The 19,696-nt window shown below is 51.7% G+C and overlaps 1 protein-coding gene across 3 annotated transcripts in view; it reads left to right on the top strand.

Moving 5' to 3' along the window:
- FUBP3 (far upstream element binding protein 3) overlaps nucleotides 1–7,142 on the top strand; it is a 48,688-nt gene extending 41,546 nt beyond the window's left edge. For 2 of the 3 annotated variants that reach the window (XM_057720449.1, XM_057720448.1), the window contains exons 14-19: nucleotides 199–272; nucleotides 628–708; nucleotides 832–908; nucleotides 3,365–3,436; nucleotides 4,677–4,804; nucleotides 5,785–7,142. In XM_057720449.1, the coding sequence (XP_057576432.1) occupies nucleotides 199–272; nucleotides 628–708; nucleotides 832–908; nucleotides 3,365–3,436; nucleotides 4,677–4,804; nucleotides 5,785–5,793 (441 nt within the window). In that variant the 3' untranslated portion in view covers nucleotides 5,794–7,142. The remainder of the gene's footprint in view (nucleotides 1–198; nucleotides 273–627; nucleotides 709–831; nucleotides 909–3,364; nucleotides 3,437–4,676; nucleotides 4,805–5,784) is intronic. The other variant, XM_057720450.1, reaches the window with a different exon arrangement.
- Nucleotides 7,143–19,696: the final 12,554 nt, after the last annotated feature.

The following is a 19,696-nucleotide window of genomic DNA, read 5'->3' as shown; positions in this document are numbered from 1 at the left end:
GGTGGTATTGGTCACTCAAGGGGCAGAAGCTATTTCTGCAAAAAAAGCCCACCGTGGGGACAGGAGGCTAGTGCGAGTGCCGTAGGGTAGCTTTACTTCAGTCTCTCCCCGAAAGCTGTGGTTTGCCTCGGGACGGGCCTGGGCAGAGGGCACAGGTGCAGCCAACAGGAAGTGAGAGCTCCCTCTGTGCCCTGACAGGGTACCAGTCTGGGAGCACCTGGAGCCTTTGGACAGAGCCCCTTCAGCCAGCCGCCTGCCGCACCTCATCAAAAGTGAGTCTTTTGCATCCGTCTTGACTGGAAGAATTCATTGCCCGCAAGAGGTCCTCCTTTCCAGCTACTTCCAGGGAGTGCCAGCCGAATGCCCGAAGGTCTGGTGCGGGCAGACCGCCTTTCTTCACCTCTCACTGGTGGCCCTCTGGCCTGTCCGCTGCTCACTGCGCAGTGCTGGAGTGAGAGCCATCCCGAAGGGCAGAGGGTCTTCTGGTCCCACCAGCAGCCCCAGGGAGAGCTTACTGCCCTGGGGCTGAGCCGGGGTTCGGGCGGGTGGCGGGTGGATATTTTCTGAGTGCCTTTCTCCTGTTGGGTCCTCAGCCTTTGTCTTTGTTTGTTTTCCACTCTCTTTCAGCACCTTTCCTCCAAGGAGCTCAGGGTGCTTCCCAAACATTGCTGCTAAAGTGAACGGAAACCCCCACAGCGCCCCTGTGAGGTGGGTGGCCTGCCTGTCAGCTGAGACCATTGTGCTTGCCTGGGGGTGGGGGAGGGGAGGGGAGGGGACCCAGGGAGGAGGGGGTGTGGCCTGCCCTGGAACAGTGGCTCTTGTCCTCCACAGTGGTCCCCCCGCCTTTCTGACCCAGGGCTGGGGCAGCACCTACCAGGCGTGGCAGCAGCCCACACAGCAGGTTCCAAGTAAGTGACCCGGGAGGCGGTGGGACACCCCGCAGGCAGGCCTGCTGGGGTTATCGGCACAGCTCCCGCTGGGCAGGGACAGAGGGGTGGCTCTCTCCTGGCCCACCTTCTCAGACCTTTCTTTCCCACCTACTCTGTCCTCAGAGCTGCAGTCTTCTGTCACTCTTGTCTCCCACAAATGGGTCCCAGAAGCCTGAGGGCCCTGAGAGTGTGGTTTGACCTGAGCCGCTCCTGCCCCTCGGCCCCCTCCCCGCCGCCCGCCTCCTCCCCCTCCACTCTCCAAGCAGCCCCCCCGATGGGTGCCCCACCCGTCCCCTCCTCTGGCCCCAAGGTGGCCTTCTCCCTCCTCCAGCACCATCCTAGGAAGGGACTCTCTATCTCCTGAACTTTAAGAAAGCCCATGATTAGAGAGTTCGGTCTCTAGAAAACTGATTGTAAAAGAGAAGGTTCTCTTTGGAATCAAACGCACTCCCACTCTCTGGCCCCCATGTTTGCTCCAGGAGTCATTCTTGAGTTTTATTTGCTGGTAGAGCCTATCTTGCACAGCCTTCCAAAAAAACAAAAACAGAACAAAAACCTTACTGTAGGTTCTTTTGACATCTGAAAGGCCAGCCTGGTGGTGTTTGGAAAGCGCTCTTCAGCGCGTCTGCAGGTTTCCCTCAGAGTACCAGGCCGCAGGACTCACTCTGCAGCTTTGCTCACAAGGGCTGGGCCCAGGGCCCGGGCTTCTGCCCTTTCCCTGCGAGCAGAGTGCTGGTGTGACACCCTGCCCCAGGGCGCCCAGTCAGGCCCAGAGCTGGAGGAGACCCGGGCGTCTGGAGCTGTGCTGGGCGGCTTGGGGCATGGCCCCCCCTTCTCTGGGGCTCCAGTCTGCCATCTGTGAAATGAAGGGTTTGGTTTTGATTTCTAAAGTCCCTGTGAGCTCTGAAATTTCATGATAGTGTTTTTTTCTCTCTTTTCTCCAGTTTTTCCTTACAAAACATCGTAAACATACAGAATATCTTAAAGAACTTCACCAGGAACACCTACACACCACCCAGACTCTACCCTCCCCAGTCACTGTGCTCACTTATCCCGCAGCCCGGGTTGGGGGGGGCGGGGCGCGGGTGTTTCCTCCTCTTCCATCGGGGGCACCCCCAGGGTGGGAGGTGGCCTGAGTCGGGCTCCCCTGTGCCCATCACCCAGGACAGAGGACCTGGGAGAAGCCCTAGACTGTGGGGAGGCTTCCCATTAAAGCCACAGGGGACACGTCCATCTCCCTGGGGAGGACGGTTCCGCAGAGCCCGCCCCACTGCCGCCTCCGGTCCAGCAGGCAAGGAGTCAAGGAGTCGGCAGAGGCGCACGGGCTGAGTCAGAGAAGGCACGGCCTGTGCTGCTTTCTTGCACCGTTAACCAGCCTTCGTCTGTGGTGTCGCTCTGTTTATTCAGGGGAATTGAGAGTTGGCTTTGGTCAGTGGAATCCTGTTTAGAAGAAGCATCCCGCTTGCCCACGCCCTCCACGTCTGGGGGGAGCTCCTGCTGCCCCGGTCCCCACGCCTTCCCTTCTGTCGTCAGCGTCCCGGTCCTTGTCTCGTCCTGCCGCGGTGCGGGGAGCCGGGGTCTGTCTCCGCCCGGCACACCCACTGTCCTCGTGTGCACGCCCCTCCTCAGCCTTCAGTAAATTAGCCTTGGGGAAGGCATTTTGTCATGAAGTGTGTTTTTGAGCACGTCCTTCCTGCCTGCCGCAGGCTGCGATCCTACCTGAAGAAAGGACATTCATTGGTGGGGGCCAGCCCTCGGCTGTGGTCAGGTCTTTCCACCTCCCCGCCTTGCCCCTGGGCAGGCGGCCCCCGCCCCCGCCCAGCCCTTCCACACTTGTAACATGGAGAGGAGGGCGGGGCGACCCCCCACCCCCAGCCCCCGGCCCCACACAGGTCCTGGCCCTCCGCCCCCACCCTGGACAGGTGCAAGGCTGGGTGGGCGTCAGGTGTGTGTTGTGGCATCAGCCCCTGGCTGTGTACCTCGTGTTGTCGCCACCTTGCGCACAGTCTCTGGACACCTCCCTGGGTGTCTCCTGTGGCTCTCCTCGTCCGGAGGCAGAGCCCTCAGCCTGTGAACGGCAGGGCCAGGTGGAGGGAGTGGCCAGCGCCACTTGGCTTCTTTGTCCCGTGTGAAGGCCGAACCGGGGAGCCGCAGGCAATGCTCGGGCCCCAGGGGCTCTGGCGGCGCCGCCCGGGTCCCAGCCTGAAGGGACCTGCCTGCTGGTAGCCCTGGCGGGGCAGCTGTCTGCCCGCGCCGGCCTCGCCACCCAGAGGGGAGGCCCTCCCGGGGGTTGGCCTGTCTCCTCCCCCAGCCGCCCGCTGCCTCCTTCCTCCTGGGCCACAGGGGCGCCTGAGCCAGCGCAGAGAGCAGGGCCTGAAGCCGGCCCCAGGCCGAGGCAGCCCCGAGGCCTGACTGCTTTTGTGTTCTTCGCACAGGCCAGCAGAGCCAGCCGCAGAGCAGCCAGCCCGACTACAGCAAGGCCTGGGAGGACTATTACAAAAAGCAGAGTGAGTGCCCTGGCCTGGTTAACAAGCAGCTCCCCAGTCACAGAGCCCCTGAGCCTGTAGGCCTCAGAGTCCGTGGTTCCCTGGCCCCTTTTCTTTCTGCTGCTCTCCCTGTGTGAGTCGATCTCGGTGTCTGCTTTTGTCTCCCTCCCCTACGTGTGCCTGTCAAGAGACACGCTGTCATCCTTTGCCGGCCTCCCCTCCTCCTCGCTCTTCTCTTCTGGACTCCAAAGGGCCTGGAAGGGCATGGTGCCTACACTCGGGACGGTCCCGGCCTGGCGTCCACTTGAGAACTGCTTGATTAGGGCCCAGACCAGCCGGGAGCCCTGTTCCCTGTCTTGCACTCTTGCTGCTGCCTGGCTCTTCCTGGCTGTTTCAGGACAGGTGAAGAAGAAGGAGAGGGCGGGACTCAGAGCAGGGAATCCAAGGTTGAAACAAAGCGGTGCTGAGGTGTTTTTCTTCCGAAGTCAGCTCCTTTCTTAACTGTGCCATTTTTCTTAACCAGGCTTTTTAAAAAGAGGAGGAAACCTAATAACAACAGCACCCCCCCCCCCCCCCCCCCCCCCCCCAAAAAAAATACCCTAAGTGAATCATTGGAAGTTAGTACTAAGGCCTCTGGTGTGAATCTCAGAACTGCTGAACTAGAATGTTTGGATATTGTTGAAAGAGGTGTCTCACGTGTCTTGAGTCTGTGTTGCTTGCTGGTTGGAAGAGCTCAGGTCAGAGGCTGTCAAATGTTCACCCTGTGTTTGGAATCATTACCAGGTCGATAGCCCTTCTGGGGGCCGAGGTGAGGGTCAGGGAGGTCACCGTCACCTGGAGCACCTGGTGAAAGTCCGCGTGCCCAATCTTCCCAGAACCCCCCACCCAGATTCCCAGACATGCGTGAGCTGGAATGCCCTGCACAGGTGCACACACCCCCACGCTGGGGCACTCTCTTTCTCCCCCTGCCCCTCCCCCTCGGGCCTCGGGCACTGACTGGGAGCTGGCAGGGCAGGCAGGTGGACGCAGAGGATGTGACTGTGAAGAGAGAACAGGCAGGAAGGTCTTGTAGGAGTGGGGCAGGTATCGGGCGAGGAGGAGCTGAGAACCGCTCTCTCTGCAGCCTCCCTCGGGCTCACCACTCCTCCGCAGGACCCGACGGGGCGGTTGTTCCAGATGCCCCTGGGGCTTTGGGCAGAGATCCCTCCAGGCTGACTGTGTCCTTGCCTCCCAATAACCAGGTCTTTGCTTTGTCGATCAGGTCATGCTGCCAACGCCGCTCCTCAGGCCAGCTCCCCGCCAGACTACACCATGGCCTGGGCAGAGTACTACAGACAGCAGGTCGCGTTCTACGGGCAGACATTAGGGCAAGCTCAGGCCCACAGCCAGGTCTGTAGCCGATCGCCAGCACTGCCAGGGCTTCCCAGAGCAGCCCTGACCCCTGTCCCAAGCTTTCTGTGTGCACCTGAGCCTGGAGTGCCCCGCCGCAGCCACCCTGGCCCCTCCCCGCCCCTCGGGACAAGTCTGAGCCAGATGGGAAAGAACTGTGGGGCAGCCCCTGTGAGAATGAGCCTGAGTGTCCCTCAGGTCCAGAGCCCAGACCACAGGGCTGAGCGGCACACGGGTTCTTCCTCTGGAGCCCAGGTTCCCCAGCTATCAAGGAGCTGCCAGGCTGAGCGGACCCTGCGCCAGCGTGGCGCTGCGACTAGGGACTGTGGGGGTCACTCCCCGACACTGTTGTTGAAGAGGATGGCATGGCCAGGCTGTCACGCGTGTCCCTGGGCAGCAGGAGCCGGGCGAGGCCGCACCCTCTGAAGGCTGGGTCCTGCCCGGAAACCTGGAGGGCTGTGTCCAGTCAGAGGCCCAACATGCTTTACTTACAAATGTGGGGAAGAGGACCAAGGACTCCCACAGGCCACATTTCAGGTGCATTTTTCAGGTGACCTGAGGCCAGTCAGGTCCCTATGGACAGTGTATTGGTTACCACAGGCCCCGGACCCAAGGCCAGTTGGTCACGTCACTGCCAAAATGGCCCTCTGTGCCAAGGCCTGGTGGGGACCAGTGTCAGGGTGGTAGGTGCCTGAGAAGAAGCATCACGCGCTCGCTCCCTTCTCCTCCCCCCCCCCCCACCCCATCCCACCCCCAGCATCCCCTGTGGAAGGAGGCGCCCCGAGGCCTCGTGCAAGAGAGGTTTTATGTGGGCCACATCCCAGGACACGGGGTCAGGAAGGCGCTGAGACATTAGCACGCGCATGTGGGCATGTGTGTGTGTCAGCACCTGTCACCTCCCTGCAGACAGAGCCCCAGACACCAGGCCAGCGCTTGAGAATTCACCATCAGACTAACTTCTCTCCCCCTTCCTTCCACAGGAGCAGTAGGACAGTGGCCTGTGGCTCCCTCTCCCCCAAAATCGTTGTGGGCAGAAACCTATTTGTAACAGAGGTTTTTAGATTTGCAAGCCTTTTGATGAAGAACCTTTGTTTTGTTCTGTGAAACACTATATTTAGATTAACAGAATTTTTCTAAAAATCGGGAAAATTAGTTACTAAAAATTGCTGATAATTTTTGTTTCGTTATTTTTGTTTGTTACTTCAAATGTGTAAGCTCTGGGATTCTTTTTGGAGCAATACCTGCAAATTCAGGCACCAGAATATGCCTCAGAGCAGTGACATTTCAACATGGTGTGTTTTTGTTTTGTTTTGTTTTGTTTTGTTTTGTTTGCGTGTCTTTTTATTTACAGTTTTTTTCTGTTGCAACAGAAAGTGGCTTGGAAGTCTTAGGTGGTTTGTAACAAATTCTTTAAAAAAATTTTTAAACAGTATTTAAATATTCTTAAATGTGTAAATTCATTGAATGTTTTACTTCTAATTTCTTGTATCTTGGCTGTCTGGTTTTATTGCATTTTTTAAAAAACTGAACTATTATGTATTGTAATTAATTATGTGAATTCTGAATTGAGACAGATAATTGTATTGCTGTCCTACAGGGATCGGGAGGGGCATTTTATAGGGTTTGTATAATTTCTAGAGTTCTAAAGGGGCAATAATATAAGACTGTGTTTGTGTGTTTAGCAGACATTTTTTCATGTCTCCTTGACCTGCCGGTTGCAATTGTGTATCTAAGACCTCCAAGCTTGTTTTAAAAACAAAACAAAAAACCTTTCTCTATTCTCTCAGAAATATAAATACTGTTATTTTTAATATTAAAAATAAATGCAATATAACTTTTAACGAACACTGTGGAACATTAAACCGCATAAAAATGTAGTAACTATTTTTTAATTCCAAGGTGTTTTTTGCTTTTTTCTTTTAAATATTTTCTTAATATTTGTCAAATTAACTAGATGAATAAATAAACCTAGCATTAACCACAATATGAATTAAATAATTTTGATTTAATAAAAGGGATATGATTTCCAGTGTTTACTGTAGTGTATCTTGTACAGATAACATGTATTTTTAAAGGAAAGAAAAACGGAATCAAAGCTGTTTTTTCTTGCATTTTTCAGTTGACCTGGGGGACATTCCGTTCGAGATGTACTGAAGTTACAGTGTCTGGGGTTTTTCTCCTTATTTTCCTTATAATGCTTGAAATGTCTAACTATTAAAAAAGGCAATTGGAAAATGTTATGCATGTTGTTTAAAAAAAGTGTTCTTTTTATTTGACTGACAATTCATTTTACACTCTACATAATAAAATTTCCACAAGACATCTTGTGGGCAAAGTATCTTCAGTCTGTTTGCTCTCCGTTTGCTTGTTCCCCGCGCCGCCCCTCTCCGCTGCCCCCGAGCTGAAGGCGAGGATTCCGGCCGTTTTAGCTGATCTCGTGCTGCAATCGGCCCGACCTCGCTATTGCACAGCCTGCAGCCTGCGTCTGCAGCGACTTTGTTAAGCTAATTTTATCTTAATGGCTTTGTATGATCTGACAGTTTGACTTGAGAGCCTTGGTTTACCAGCAGCCCCTCTTACCTGTCACATCTGTGCATCTCTTGATGTGGGTGTGACACCAAGAAGTCAAAAGCAAGTTTCCTTGTGCGGTGGTGCCGACGTCCTAAGTGGAGCTGGAAGATCCATTGAAGGGCGTCGGGATGAAGGGGTGGGGCTGGTGCACGTCCCTGCACCTGAGTCAGTGCGGCTGGCTCTCTCCCTTCCGCACACCTACCCGCACACGCGCCTGAGAAGTGGGGACCGAAACACGTCAGCCTGGCCTTGGCCTGAGGCATTGGCTGCCGTTCTGTTCCACGGTCGCCTGGTCCGTGTTCTCCAGCCACAGCTTCCTGCAGCCTGCGGCCTGCTCCCTCCCTGGGCGGGTGCTGTGTATTCTCAACCTTGCACTGGCTGTGGAACCCTGGGTGGCCACAAGAGCTGGAAAGTGCCGGTAAATGTGCTCGTTTTGTTACACTGTTCTAATTAAGGGAAACAAAAAGCCGGTGTCGTTACCCATAGGTTGAAACCATGGAGGGTCGTGGGACAGGGCCCTCGGGGACAGTGTGGGCCCAGGACTGGAGGGTTATTGAGGAAGAAAGGAGATCGGCCTTCGACTCCTTTCTTTCCTGCTTCCTTTCCCGTAGATGGAAGCAACCGGCTTTGAACACAGCTCTCCCCTGGACTGTGGACATGCCCTGCCTCTGCCGCAAGCTGTACACGGGAGGCGTTTCTTCATTTAGACGCAGAGCTGTTAGGAGGATCCTGTTCAGAACCCTCCTTATGGCTTATTCTCATGTGTGTGTTTCCAGTTCTGGTGGCTTTTCTTTTCTCTACCCCAGGCTCTAAGAGGAGGGGAAAAAAAGCATCTGTGGCTCCTTTAGGCCAGAAAGGGGTGTGGAGAGCAGCCCATCTGCAGCCATTCTGAGGCCTGTTGAGAGCCGGAAGACAAAAAGGAGATGTGGCATCTTTAACTACACCTCTAGAGAATCGAGTTTGACGTTGAGAAATTGAATAGTAAAAGCCACTTGGAAGGAAGGAGGGGGTCGAGCCAGAGGAGGGCATAAACGCTGATGATGGGAAAGGGAATTAGGGAGAGGGCATTACAGGGAAGACTTCCTTCTAATTCATCTTCCAAGCTCTGTGCCAAAACAGCATTTGGCATGGTTCACAGGGAGCGATTGTGTGATAATGAACCCTAAGGTGTCCCTTAATTGAAGACTGAGCATTGCGGTTTGTGCCAAGAGTCATAAATGGTGCAGGCTTGCGGGAGGGTGCATTTTCTTAAATGTATCAGTAAGTACAGATTAGCGCTTGTCCCCAGTGAAATGCCCACACTATAAATTATGGAAATCTCTCTCTCTCTCTCTCTCTGTGTCTCTCTGATGCAATCTTCTGTTGAGGTGGGGGGAGAGGCAGGGTGCAGTACAGCAGGAGGCAGGGGGAAAGTTTGCAAGCATAGGAGATTGGGCCTCTCATTAACATGGCGCCCACGGAAGACAGTTCTCATCAGCAGTCTGCTGTCCTGGAAGGCTAAAGTGCTTGAAATGTACCAAGTTCAGCGATTGTGTTCCATTAAGAAAGCTGCATGGTCATCACGGGGAGGACAGTCTGTGTGTTGGGGGAGGCGGGGGAGCGGGGCGGGTGCCCAGTCTTGTCTGTCTGCAGCTCTCGCCCCACCTCCCATACTCCATCGCACATGCACGCTTGATCTCTGCCAGCCGCCCAAGCTCAGGATCCAAGGACCCGGCTGGTCTGTTCCCAACCCACCCAGGAGCTGGGGCTGGAGCTAGGGAGCCGTCCAGCCAGTGTGCCTCCGTCAATACCCCTGGCCTCAGGTAGCAGGCGCAGTCTTCCAAGTGCCCCTCCCAAGTGTTGACCATCCACGATGTCCTCCTGCCGCCCCCGCAGTCAGGTGGGCTGGGGTACAGATGGCGTGTGGCACAGATGGCGTGTGGCAGGGCTTGGTCCAAGAGGGAGTTTGGACCCCATGGAGCCTCAGCTTCTAGCTGGCTACGGTAGCACTGCTTCCCCAGCCCACTTTTGGTCCGCTGGGGCCCAGCTGGGATTTTTAAAATGGGCTAATGCAAATGGTCCTGATAGACTCTTCAAGATTAATGGCCAGAAAGTGGGTTGACACTCAATTCCGCAGAGGGTGCTGGTCCTGGGTCCACATCTTGGGTGGGTGGAAGGGCAAGTGAAGACAGCCCTGAAACGATGAGAATCTTCACTGGCTTTTGTCTTGAGAACCTTTTAGTAGCATCTACCAAGAAAGTTCTGGCCCTATCCAGCCATCTCCTTTGCTGCAGGGGCCGGGGCTCCACGCCTAGGGCTGTAGGCAGGTCTGTTCTTCCCATTGCACAGCTGACGGCTCAGAGTCAGAAGCTGGGTCAACTGCCCTTGTCCTCTCAAGTTTGTGAGGCTGGTTCTGTGCTAAGCTTCATGCTGCACTTCACCTAGGGCTTCAATCAAGAGCATCACGATTGTGATCAAGTAGGGTGCACTGCCGTTGCCACCCAGTGAGATAGCTGATAGGATGAGGAACAGCCCTCAAAGTCAGTGCTGTGCCCCAACCACGGGTCTGTCCTTCTCAGTGCACTGCAGTTAATCATCGGGTCTGATTCCGTATTTGCAAATTCACCTCCTCACTAAAATATATTTATAACCTTAACATCGATACTCACCACACTTCTGTGGTACGTCCCAGAAAAAAAAAAAAAAAAAAAGGTACTCCGTGCTCATGTTCCCAGCTGAGAAGTCCCAGGCAAACAGTCTGCCTTCCTGTTCCAGCTGCTCCCCGTAAGCCAGGGTCCTCCCAGCAGTCTCTTTAGTGCCATGTATTTTGCATTTTTGTGCTTTCTCTTGGTTATTTTCCATTTAAAATGACCCCTAAGTGCAGTGCTTTCTAGTGATGTCCTTTATAGAGGAAATACAGCTGTTAGATAAGCTTTGTTCAAGCACGAGTTACGGGGCCATTGACCGTGAGTTCAGTGTTAATGAATCGACAATGTGTATTAAATACGATGTCTTTAAACAGAAACACACATAAAGCAAAGTTATGTGCTGGTTAGTTGGTGAAAAAAATTAGGTGAGCCTGTACTTCCATGAGGAGCAAGGGTTTGATATTTGCTGGTCCAGTTTCTCTGAAACTTTACAGATCATCACAGTGCAAATAACAAGAATGGCCTATATCTTACTCCCCTTTGAGAACCCCATGGCTCTGGGGGCCCCTTTGGGAGATGAGGAAGCAGGTTTGAATAGGTTCTTGCCAGAGTCACACCCCGGCTATGGAGGCGACAAAGCAGGGCTGAAATCTCAGTCCAACTGCAAAACCTGCCCACCTTGCCACCCCAAGGACAGAAATGGACCCATGGGCGAGGGACACAAGTTGGTTCTAGAGAGACCTAACAGGTTCAGCCCACCTGGGGAACAGAGTGGAAAGTTTAAAGGTACAAACTCAAGCTTCAGCCTCCCCGACGCAACAGTTCTCTCATCTGCAGTGTGGGAACCGTAACCACCTCCCTGATTACGGGGCTGAGGTGGGATCCAATGACATGTATGTAAAGCACTTGACACCTAGCTTATCATGAGCTCTCGGAAAGTGGCAGCTCATACTGGTAACTGAGTCCAGTGCTTCCGACTGCTCTGGTGGCTTTTTCTGCTCCTCTCTGAGCACCAGGACAGACTGTGTGGTTTGAAACAAATGTCAGCCTCAGCACCAACCCTCTAAGCTTCTCCTGGGCTCTCTTGGTCTCCCCAGGACACATGATCTCAGGTCCAGCTCCCGTTGGTCCCCTGAAGTCTGGGCAGCTAGGTCATTAGGAAAGAGCAACCCCTGAGGGGCAGGTGAGGAGCCAGGACCACCCCACACCCCAACACACAGATATGTGGGTGATCACTGGGGCCAGCTGTTGGGTGATTCGAGGCTGCTCAGTATCAGCCCACGAGACGATGTTTAAGGAAACCCTTTTTGGGAATTCCCTGGTGGTACAATGGTTAGGACTCAGCTCTGTCGCTGCCATGGCCCAGGTTCAATCCCTGGTCGGGGAACTCAGATCCCACAAGCTGCACAGTGTGGAGAAAAAACAAATTTAAATAATAAGAAGGAAATCCTTTTCAAGCACATAGAAAAGGAATATGTGATCCTTTGGTCTCTCCTTCTTGCATCAGATTCTCTAATCGTGACTTTGCTGGGAAGCAGGTGCCTTGGCCCTGGAGCAAAGACCTGAGCCCCCCACCTGTCCCAGCTGTCACTCACGTGCTCTGTTGCATTCAGACCAAGCCCCCGAAATCCATGTACCTTGCGTTCACTGGGTGCAGTCAGGCGCTCGTAGCAGCAGCTGTGTGTTTAAGAGGAGGATGACAATCAAGACTGGGTGCAGACAGGACAGGGACCAGAGATTTGTCCTGGGGATTGATGTCATGCCCTCAGGTCACCTGTCTGGGGGTATTTACTAAAAGGTTCTTCCCCAAACCTTTTCCTCAGTCTAGGGCAGACGGCAACCAGCCAGGGCCTCCAGAGACCTGGCTTTTGTTCCCTGCTTGCATGGCTGACTTGCTCTGTGACTTGAGCAGATCACAGAGCAACCGGACCACACCAGTGGTTTCCAAACTGTGTTAGTGTTCCACAGTTGTTCAATTCAAATTCCAATAAAACATTAAATGTCTTTAAATATTCTCCATTATAATTTTTTAAACACCATGCACTCAAGTATGTTATATGCTGTACTTTCATTCATTCCATCCGCTTGTCTGTCTTTGCATCAATGAAACGCTATCTTAATTACTGTACCTTTACAGTGAGTCCTTCAGCTTTCTTGTTCTCCAAGATGGCCCTGGTTATTCTCAGCCCTCTGCACTTCCATAAACATTTTAGAATCAATTTCTCAATTCCCTCCTTGCCACAAAAATGACTTTAAAGCTGCTGGGACTTTGATTGGGATTGCACTGAATCTATGGGAAGAATCAACAACCTAACAATATTGACAACCTAACAATATTGAGTCTTCCAATCCATGAACATGGTATATCCCTATCTCTCCTTTTGTTTAGTTCTTTGATTTCTCTACAATTTTCGTAGTTTTCAGTATAGAGATCTTGCACATCTTTCTTTCCATTGATTCCCGGGTTTTTTTGGTATTTTGCTGTTATTGAAATGGCATTTTTTAATTTCTTTGTTGCTGGTGATAGAAATATAATTTATGTTTACACATTGACCTTGATTCCAATGACCTTATTTAAATTCCTTATTAATTCTAATAACTTGTAGATTCATTTGGCTTTTCTATGTTCAGAGTCATGTCATTTACAATGATGGTGTCATTTTTTTGTGTTCCAATCTTTATGCCATTTGTTTCTTTTTATTGCTTCCTTGCACTGGCCAAGACTGCCAGTACATTGTTGACTGAAAGTAGTGAGAGTGGGCATCCCAGTCTTGTTTGCAGTCTGAGGGAACACTTTCAACAACTCACCATTAATTATGTGTGTTGTACATTTGTTGTACATACGTTTTATCAGGTAAGGCAGTTCTCTTCGGTTTCTCGTTTGCCAAAAGTTTTATCACGAATGGGTGTGGAATTTTTCACATGATTTTTCTGCATGAATCATCACATGAATTATCTCATTTTTAATTTTAATATAATGAATTACATTGATTGATTTTTCAAATGTTAAACCAGTCTTACATTCCCAGAATCAACTTCACTTGGTTGTAATGTATTATCTATCCTTCTTGTGTATCATCGGATTGCTGTGCCAGTATTTTTGTTTAGGATTTTTGCATATATATTCATTAGAACCATCGGTCTGTAATTTATACCATAACTGAACGCATTGAAGACTTAAAACATGCCCACTCGTGTTCCTAGCTCAACTCATTTCCACTTGAGTTATGCCACCACCGTTCACATTCCTGACGAGGAATAGTCTCACTCTGGGCTGGTCTCTGAATTCAGGCCTGCAGGCATCTGCTCCAGCAAAATTGTACCCAAAAGTTCATCACTCAGTTTATTGCTGAGTTCCATGCTCAGTTAGAAGCCAGGCAGATCATCTCACCATGGCCAATAGTCATCGTGCAGGTAACACATGCAACTAATACTGCTGGACCACCAGCCACACTCAAGACACAGCACTTGGCCTTGGGGCATAAAGCAAAGCTTTATCTCCCCTTACACTGCTTGCCATCCAGGAGGGGGGCTCTTTTACTCCTGGTAGTCGTACTTAGCAACTCAACTTTGAAACAAAAAGTTCGTCCTACATCTTCTCTTTGAATCTTCTGAATCCGTTTTATTAAACGCTATTTAAAATAACAAGGTAAGCAGCTCCAATACCATTGTCATTAACAACTGCTTATTTGTCTGAATCAAGGTCAAACCCACACTGTGCAACCGATTCAGAAATAACAAGGACACTGTGGCTCACGTGAAACTCATCCCCAAACTCCTTGTTTTGATTCTATCACCAGCCTCACTGATGTCATGGACAGATTGGCAGGTATATATGTAAATGTGAACTTACTCAGCTTTTGCTATTTAAATGCCACTTGTATCTGTTTTCGTTGGTTTCCTGCAGTTTGAATACGTTATGCCTATGCCCGAGGTGTGGTATTTTTTGTGTGTTTGTTTTTTGTTGTTTGTTTTGTTTCTTTTTGTTTGGTTTTTTGGGTTTTTTTTTTAAATTATTATTATTATGCTTTGTGTTCTCTGAGCTTCCTGGATCTGTGGTTGACTTCCTGTCATTAATTTTTTTAATTGAAGTATAGCTGATTTACAATGTTGTGATACTTTCAGGTATACAGCAAAGTGATTCAGTTATATACATAAAAAGTGTATATATATATACTTTTTCAGATTCTTCTTCCTTACAGGATATTACAAGATAGTAAATATAGTTCCCTGTGCTATACAGTATGACCTTATTATTTATCTATCTTATATACAGTAGCGTGTAGCTGTTAATTACTATTCCTAAATTAGGAGGGATAACTTAGGTGCTTGATTAATTTTTGAAAATTCTCAGCCATCATTACTTTCAGATATTCTGCTCCATCTCTCTTTCTTCTCCTCCTGGTATCCCAACTTCACAGACGTTACACCTTTGGAGATTGTCCCACAGTTCTTGGCTACCTTTCTTGTTGTTTTTTTTATTCCCTGCCAGGGACACTAAGGGGTCTTCTCAGATATTCTCCTAGAGAACCTGGTGGGATTCCTGGAGGTAAAACTCATGAAAGTGTGAGCCTTCTTCCCCAAATCTGGGTACCCCAGGATTTTCTCACCCTGATACCAGTCCACACTCAGCCTTTCAGCAATTCATCAAAACTGCCATTCAGCGTTCCTACAAGTTTGGTGGCCTCAGGGATTCTGCTCCAGGTGAACAGATCTCAGCTGTGATTCTCCAGTCTCCCATCTCTCTCAATGGCAGGGTGACAGTTTGCTTGCAACCTCAGGTCTCTGATGGGTCCAAGAAAAACTGCTGATTTTCCATTTGTAAAGGCGAGGGTGATGACTTCCAAGTTTTCTACGTGGTGGAGCTGTACCTGGAAGTCCTATAGCTGTTTTCTAATTAGATTCCTTCCTAAGATCTCATCCAAAGAAAGTGTTTCACTGCTCACCCAGCATTTGAAGTCCCCTGGCCAGGGATGTGAAAGTGCAGCTTCTCACTTCATGGTGGGGACATAGAGGTGGCACGAACAGGGCAGAATGAGTCAGTGTCTCCATGCACTCCCTTCCCAAGAGAGGTAGGGAAGAAGAGGACGTTCGACCAGTTGGAAGACAAGGAGGCGAGGCTTTTCTCCTTGAAATCCCATGGAGAATTCTACAACTCAGGCTAACATCTCACAGCGTGCCCTGGGCCCATGGATATGCCTGGCTTGCTCAGGAAACATCAGCATCTTATTTAAGTATGTACGTATGTATGTATTGGCTGCATTGGGTCTTCGTTGCTGTGCGTGGGCTTTCTCTAGTTGTGGTGAGTGGGGGCTACTCTTCGTTGTGGTGTGCGGGCTTCTCTTGTTGCAGGACACAAGCTCTGGGTGCACAGGCTTCAGTCGTTGTGGCACATGGGCTCCATAGTTGTGACACACAGGCTCTAGAGCACAGGCTCAGTAGTTGTGGTCACAGGCTTCGTTGCACTGTGGCATGTGTTACCTTCCCGGACCAGGGCTCGAACCCATGTCCCCTGCATTGGCAGGCAGATTCTTAATCACTGTGCCACCAAGGAAATCCCTAATCTTTAACTAAAGCTGGGAGGGCTGGGCTGACACTGCAGGACATGACACCCCTTTGCTGGCTGTCCCAGGCTCCAGGTCCTGTGGGAGTGCATTAAATATTTGCATAATTAAAATAAATACATGATACTCTGAGAGTCTGGTGTCCAGAAGCCTCTAGAATAAGTACAATTTGTGACTTCCTGGACACCTGGAGCCGCACATTTACCTTTCACTGTAACTACGCCTTAAATATCTGGCCTTGATGAGTTTGTCCTCCCTGATGGCCCCAAGTCTGCCATCGGACAGAGGAGGAGAGAGATGGGAGGATGTAAATGAGTCTAACATAAAAAAAATCTCCATCCAGCCCACTTCAACACCCATTTTCTGATACCTCTAGAGTCCTGAGCATGGAGGCACATGGAAGGCTTTCTTCTCTGGCTTGCATGGGGGCACATGGATATGATGATACCACCCTGAGGGCTTTCTTCTCTGGCTGCAGAGAGCAGGGATGGCTTAGAAGGGAATGGCCTAGGCTTGAAGAGCACCCATGACGCTTGCACAGCCTCCATTTCCTCTGCTGTAAAATAGGGTGAATGTTGGGGGCTGTCTTGCAGAGTTGCTATATGAGCTGTTCATAGTTTCGTGTGTGCGTGCCTGACCCAGTGCAGCAAAGGAGCAAATAGAGCTCTCAGACAGCAGGAGCCATCGCCATTTTATCCTTGGTGCTGCTGACGGTTTTGGAGCTAGGACAGCAATGGTGATCAGGTGGTAGGGGAGAGGCATCTCTCTGTGGACAGGGTACAGACTGGAGGCAGGGAGGCTTGGGAGTCTGAGGCCCTGGCTGGGACAAGTGGGAGGAAAAGAAAGGCCTTGAGCAGGCCTGGGCCCCAACAGTGGTCCCTCTGGCTCAGCCTCAGGTCAGAGGACACCTGTCCCACTGGCTCCACGTCTACTCAGGTGGGAGCACCTGTGGCTGGGCCTCTGCCTCTCTTCCCACAAACTAACTGGGCCCCAGGGTTCAGAGGATCTGGGCTGCCCTAGCCTGCTGGCTGTGCCAGCTTGATAGGGGCTAGAGGTCCCCAGATGTCACTTTGCTGGGACACAGGGGCTCCTTCATGCAACCCAGAGGAGGTAAGCAAGTCCAGGGGCCTCATGGTCCTTCGAGCTTGTTCACACCATCAGGCCTCCAAACACCCCTGTCATTATTTTCCTGGCTGAGCATCCACTGTGTGTCGGCCCCAGAGCTGGCCCCGGAGACCAAGGAAGATTCAGGCAAGGTCTCTGCACTCCAGGAGCTCCCAGTCTGATCACCAGGCTGCTGGATGGGGCAGAAAGGACCACGGAGTTCATCCCCGTACACTTCATGCCTAATTCCTCTGTAGCAAATGAAAGGTGCTTCCCTGACCACCGGAACAGCCTCTTAGTGTTGGCAGACAGTGCACGGGTCCGTCTGAGTCGCATTTCCTCTGGCCTCAGCAGCCTCAGCCAGGAGGCTGTACAGCACAGTGGTGAAGGCCCAGCCCTGGAGTCAGGTTGCCTGAGTTTGAGTCTCAACTCCCTGCTCTTTGTTCACTGTGTGTGACCATGGGCATGTCAATGAAACTGCCCTCTTCACCTTTACCTGTGATGGCAGGGCTGCAGCAGCCATCTTGTGACCATGAGAACAGAGGGAACCTCAGGCCTTGAGATGCATCCTTGAGATGCTAAGCAAACTTATGCCTACTTACCTCTACAATCTGTTGTGTGAGCAAATAACCCCCCTTGCTAAAGCAGCCATTGAGGTCACGTCCACTGTTGCTTGGGTCCAGAAATGAGTAAGACACCTAACTTCTCTGGGAGGATGAAGCTACCCCAGTATTGGGGTGAGGATGGATTGAGAAAATCCATGTGAAGTACTTAAAAGTACTGAAACTTGGTGAGTACCCAGCAAATGTTAATTATATTATTATAGTTGTTGTTATTGTTTTCATTCCAACCACTTTTTGTAAGACATGGACTGGACCACAGACTCCTTAGCATACTGATCAACTGCCATTTATTTATTTATTTATTTTGGGCTGAACCTCGCAGCATGTGGGATCTTAGTTCCCTGACCAGAGATCGAACCTGTGCCCCCTGCATTGGAGCCCCCGAGCCTTAACCACTGGACCACCAGGGAAGTCCCTAATCAACTTCCTTAGCATATGGTTTCCGATGTTCCTTTGTAGGCCATATTTGGCACCCACCTTCGTACTTTTATGTTTCCCAAAATTTCAAGTATGGCCATGTGTTTGTTTTTTTTTAATTTATTTCATTTATTTATTTATGTATTTATTTTTGGCTGCTTTGGGTCTTTGTTGATGCACCCAGGCTTTCTCTAGTTGTGGCGAGCAGGGGCTACTTTTTGTTGCGGTGGTGCAGCGGGCTCTAGGCATGTGTACTTCAGTAGTTGCAGCACACAGGCTCAGTAGTTGTGGCTCACAGGCTCTAGAGTGCAGGCTCAGTAATTGTGGCACACGGGCTTAGTTGCTCTGTGGCTTGTGGGATCTTCCTGGACCAGGGCGGCTCGAACCCATGTCCCCTGCATTGGCAGGCAGATTCTAAACCACTGTGCCACCAGGGAAGTCCCAGCCATGTGTTACTTTTGATATCATATAATAAAGTGGTTAATGTTTTCCATAAGTCAAATACATTCTCTACCCTATGAGCTTTCCATGCATGATGTCTTTTATTCCTCATGACAGCTCTCCCAGTGGAGGTTCTATTGTTATCCCCATTTTGCAGATGAAGAAACTGAGGCTCAGAGACGGAAAGTGAGTGCCTTGGCTCCCAGACAGTACTTGCTACAGTCAGGACTGGACTCACATCTTCAGGTCTCTGAGGCCTGGGTCATCTCCTGATGGCACCAGAGGACCTGGACACATGGGACCAAGTGGTCTTTGGAGAGGGGACAATAATAGGGATGACAGCATCTCTTCATTGTCCGCTCACTCACTGGGCACATCAGGCTTCATGAGACAGGCAGGGTGATTTTTCCCACTTTACAGATGAGGATGAAGCCACTTGGACAGGGGTGTCAGAGCCAGAGAGGTGCCAGAGCCACCAGGCTGGCCCGGAAGAGGCTGCCCCCACCTCTGGCCCCACCAGAGTGCACCCCCACCCCCGGCAGCTGGTCAGAGAAAGCAAGGACTGGCTCTGCCCTGGTCCCCCGGGTCCCCCCATGGCCTTGTCCAGAGCCTGGCACACATGGGCACTCAATAAATATTTGTGGAACAAAGGCATGACCAATGCCTCCGGGATGCCCCATGAAGCGGGAGATGGTGTGGGTGGCAGTGGTGGTGGCACGGAGCAGCACTTCGAGGGCACAACTCCCTGCCCCAACCCGCTCTGCTCTGGGGACATCTCAGGTGCAGGCTGAGCAGGTGCAAGGGCCAGGAGAAGGTGGAGCAAGGCCAGCAGACTGGGTGTGGGGTGGGAAGGGCCTTTGGAGAAAGAAGGGGGTGTCAGTGAGTCAGTTTCTTCTGGCTGCCCCTAGACTCACAGGCCAGACAGAAAGCTGGTGAGAGTGAGGGGCCAGGTCAGAGGGCCTGAAGAAGTCGGGGCAGGGAAGGGTTCCGCCCGACTCCCACCTACCCCACCCTGCCTCCTCTCTTCATCCTTCCTGCTTGCTTTCCTCGACCCCTCCCCTCACCCCGTACCCCAACGTCTGTGTCTGAGGCAACCGCACTCCTCCCCATTCCTGCCTCTCCAACGTCTCTCTAACTCTCAAAAGTCTCCCCGAGCCCCGGGCTCTTTCGGCATCCCTGTTTCTGCTTCCTTCATTTCTCTGCGTCCTTGTGTCCCCACGTCTCAGACTGATTTTCATCTGGATCCTTCCATCTCGGCCTCTCTTTGCCTCAGTCTCCCTCCATCCCGGCCCCACTCTGCCTCAGGAAGCCTCTGCCTCCTCTCCCGCCGTGCCGCGTCCTCCTGAAGGTCCAGCCTCCCCCAGCGCCTCACCCCTCCGTCCCGCCGCATTGATCGCCAGGACTTCGGCGCTGGCAACGGCGGGCCGGGGGGCCTGAGGGGCGCAGGGGAGGGGGCGCCCGGGCCTCCGAGCCCAGAGAGACTCGCGTGCCAGTCACCTGCCGGCCGGGGCGCCGGCTCCGCGCCGACGCGCTCGACGTGGGCGC

The sequence above is a fragment of the Hippopotamus amphibius genome, chromosome 2 (assembly GCF_030028045.1).
Source record: "Hippopotamus amphibius kiboko isolate mHipAmp2 chromosome 2, mHipAmp2.hap2, whole genome shotgun sequence".
In the NCBI taxonomy this organism is placed as follows: domain Eukaryota; kingdom Metazoa; phylum Chordata; class Mammalia; order Artiodactyla; family Hippopotamidae; genus Hippopotamus; species Hippopotamus amphibius.
The sequence above is the reverse complement of the archived record's forward strand: the minus strand, read 5'-3'. Positions and strand labels throughout refer to the sequence as shown.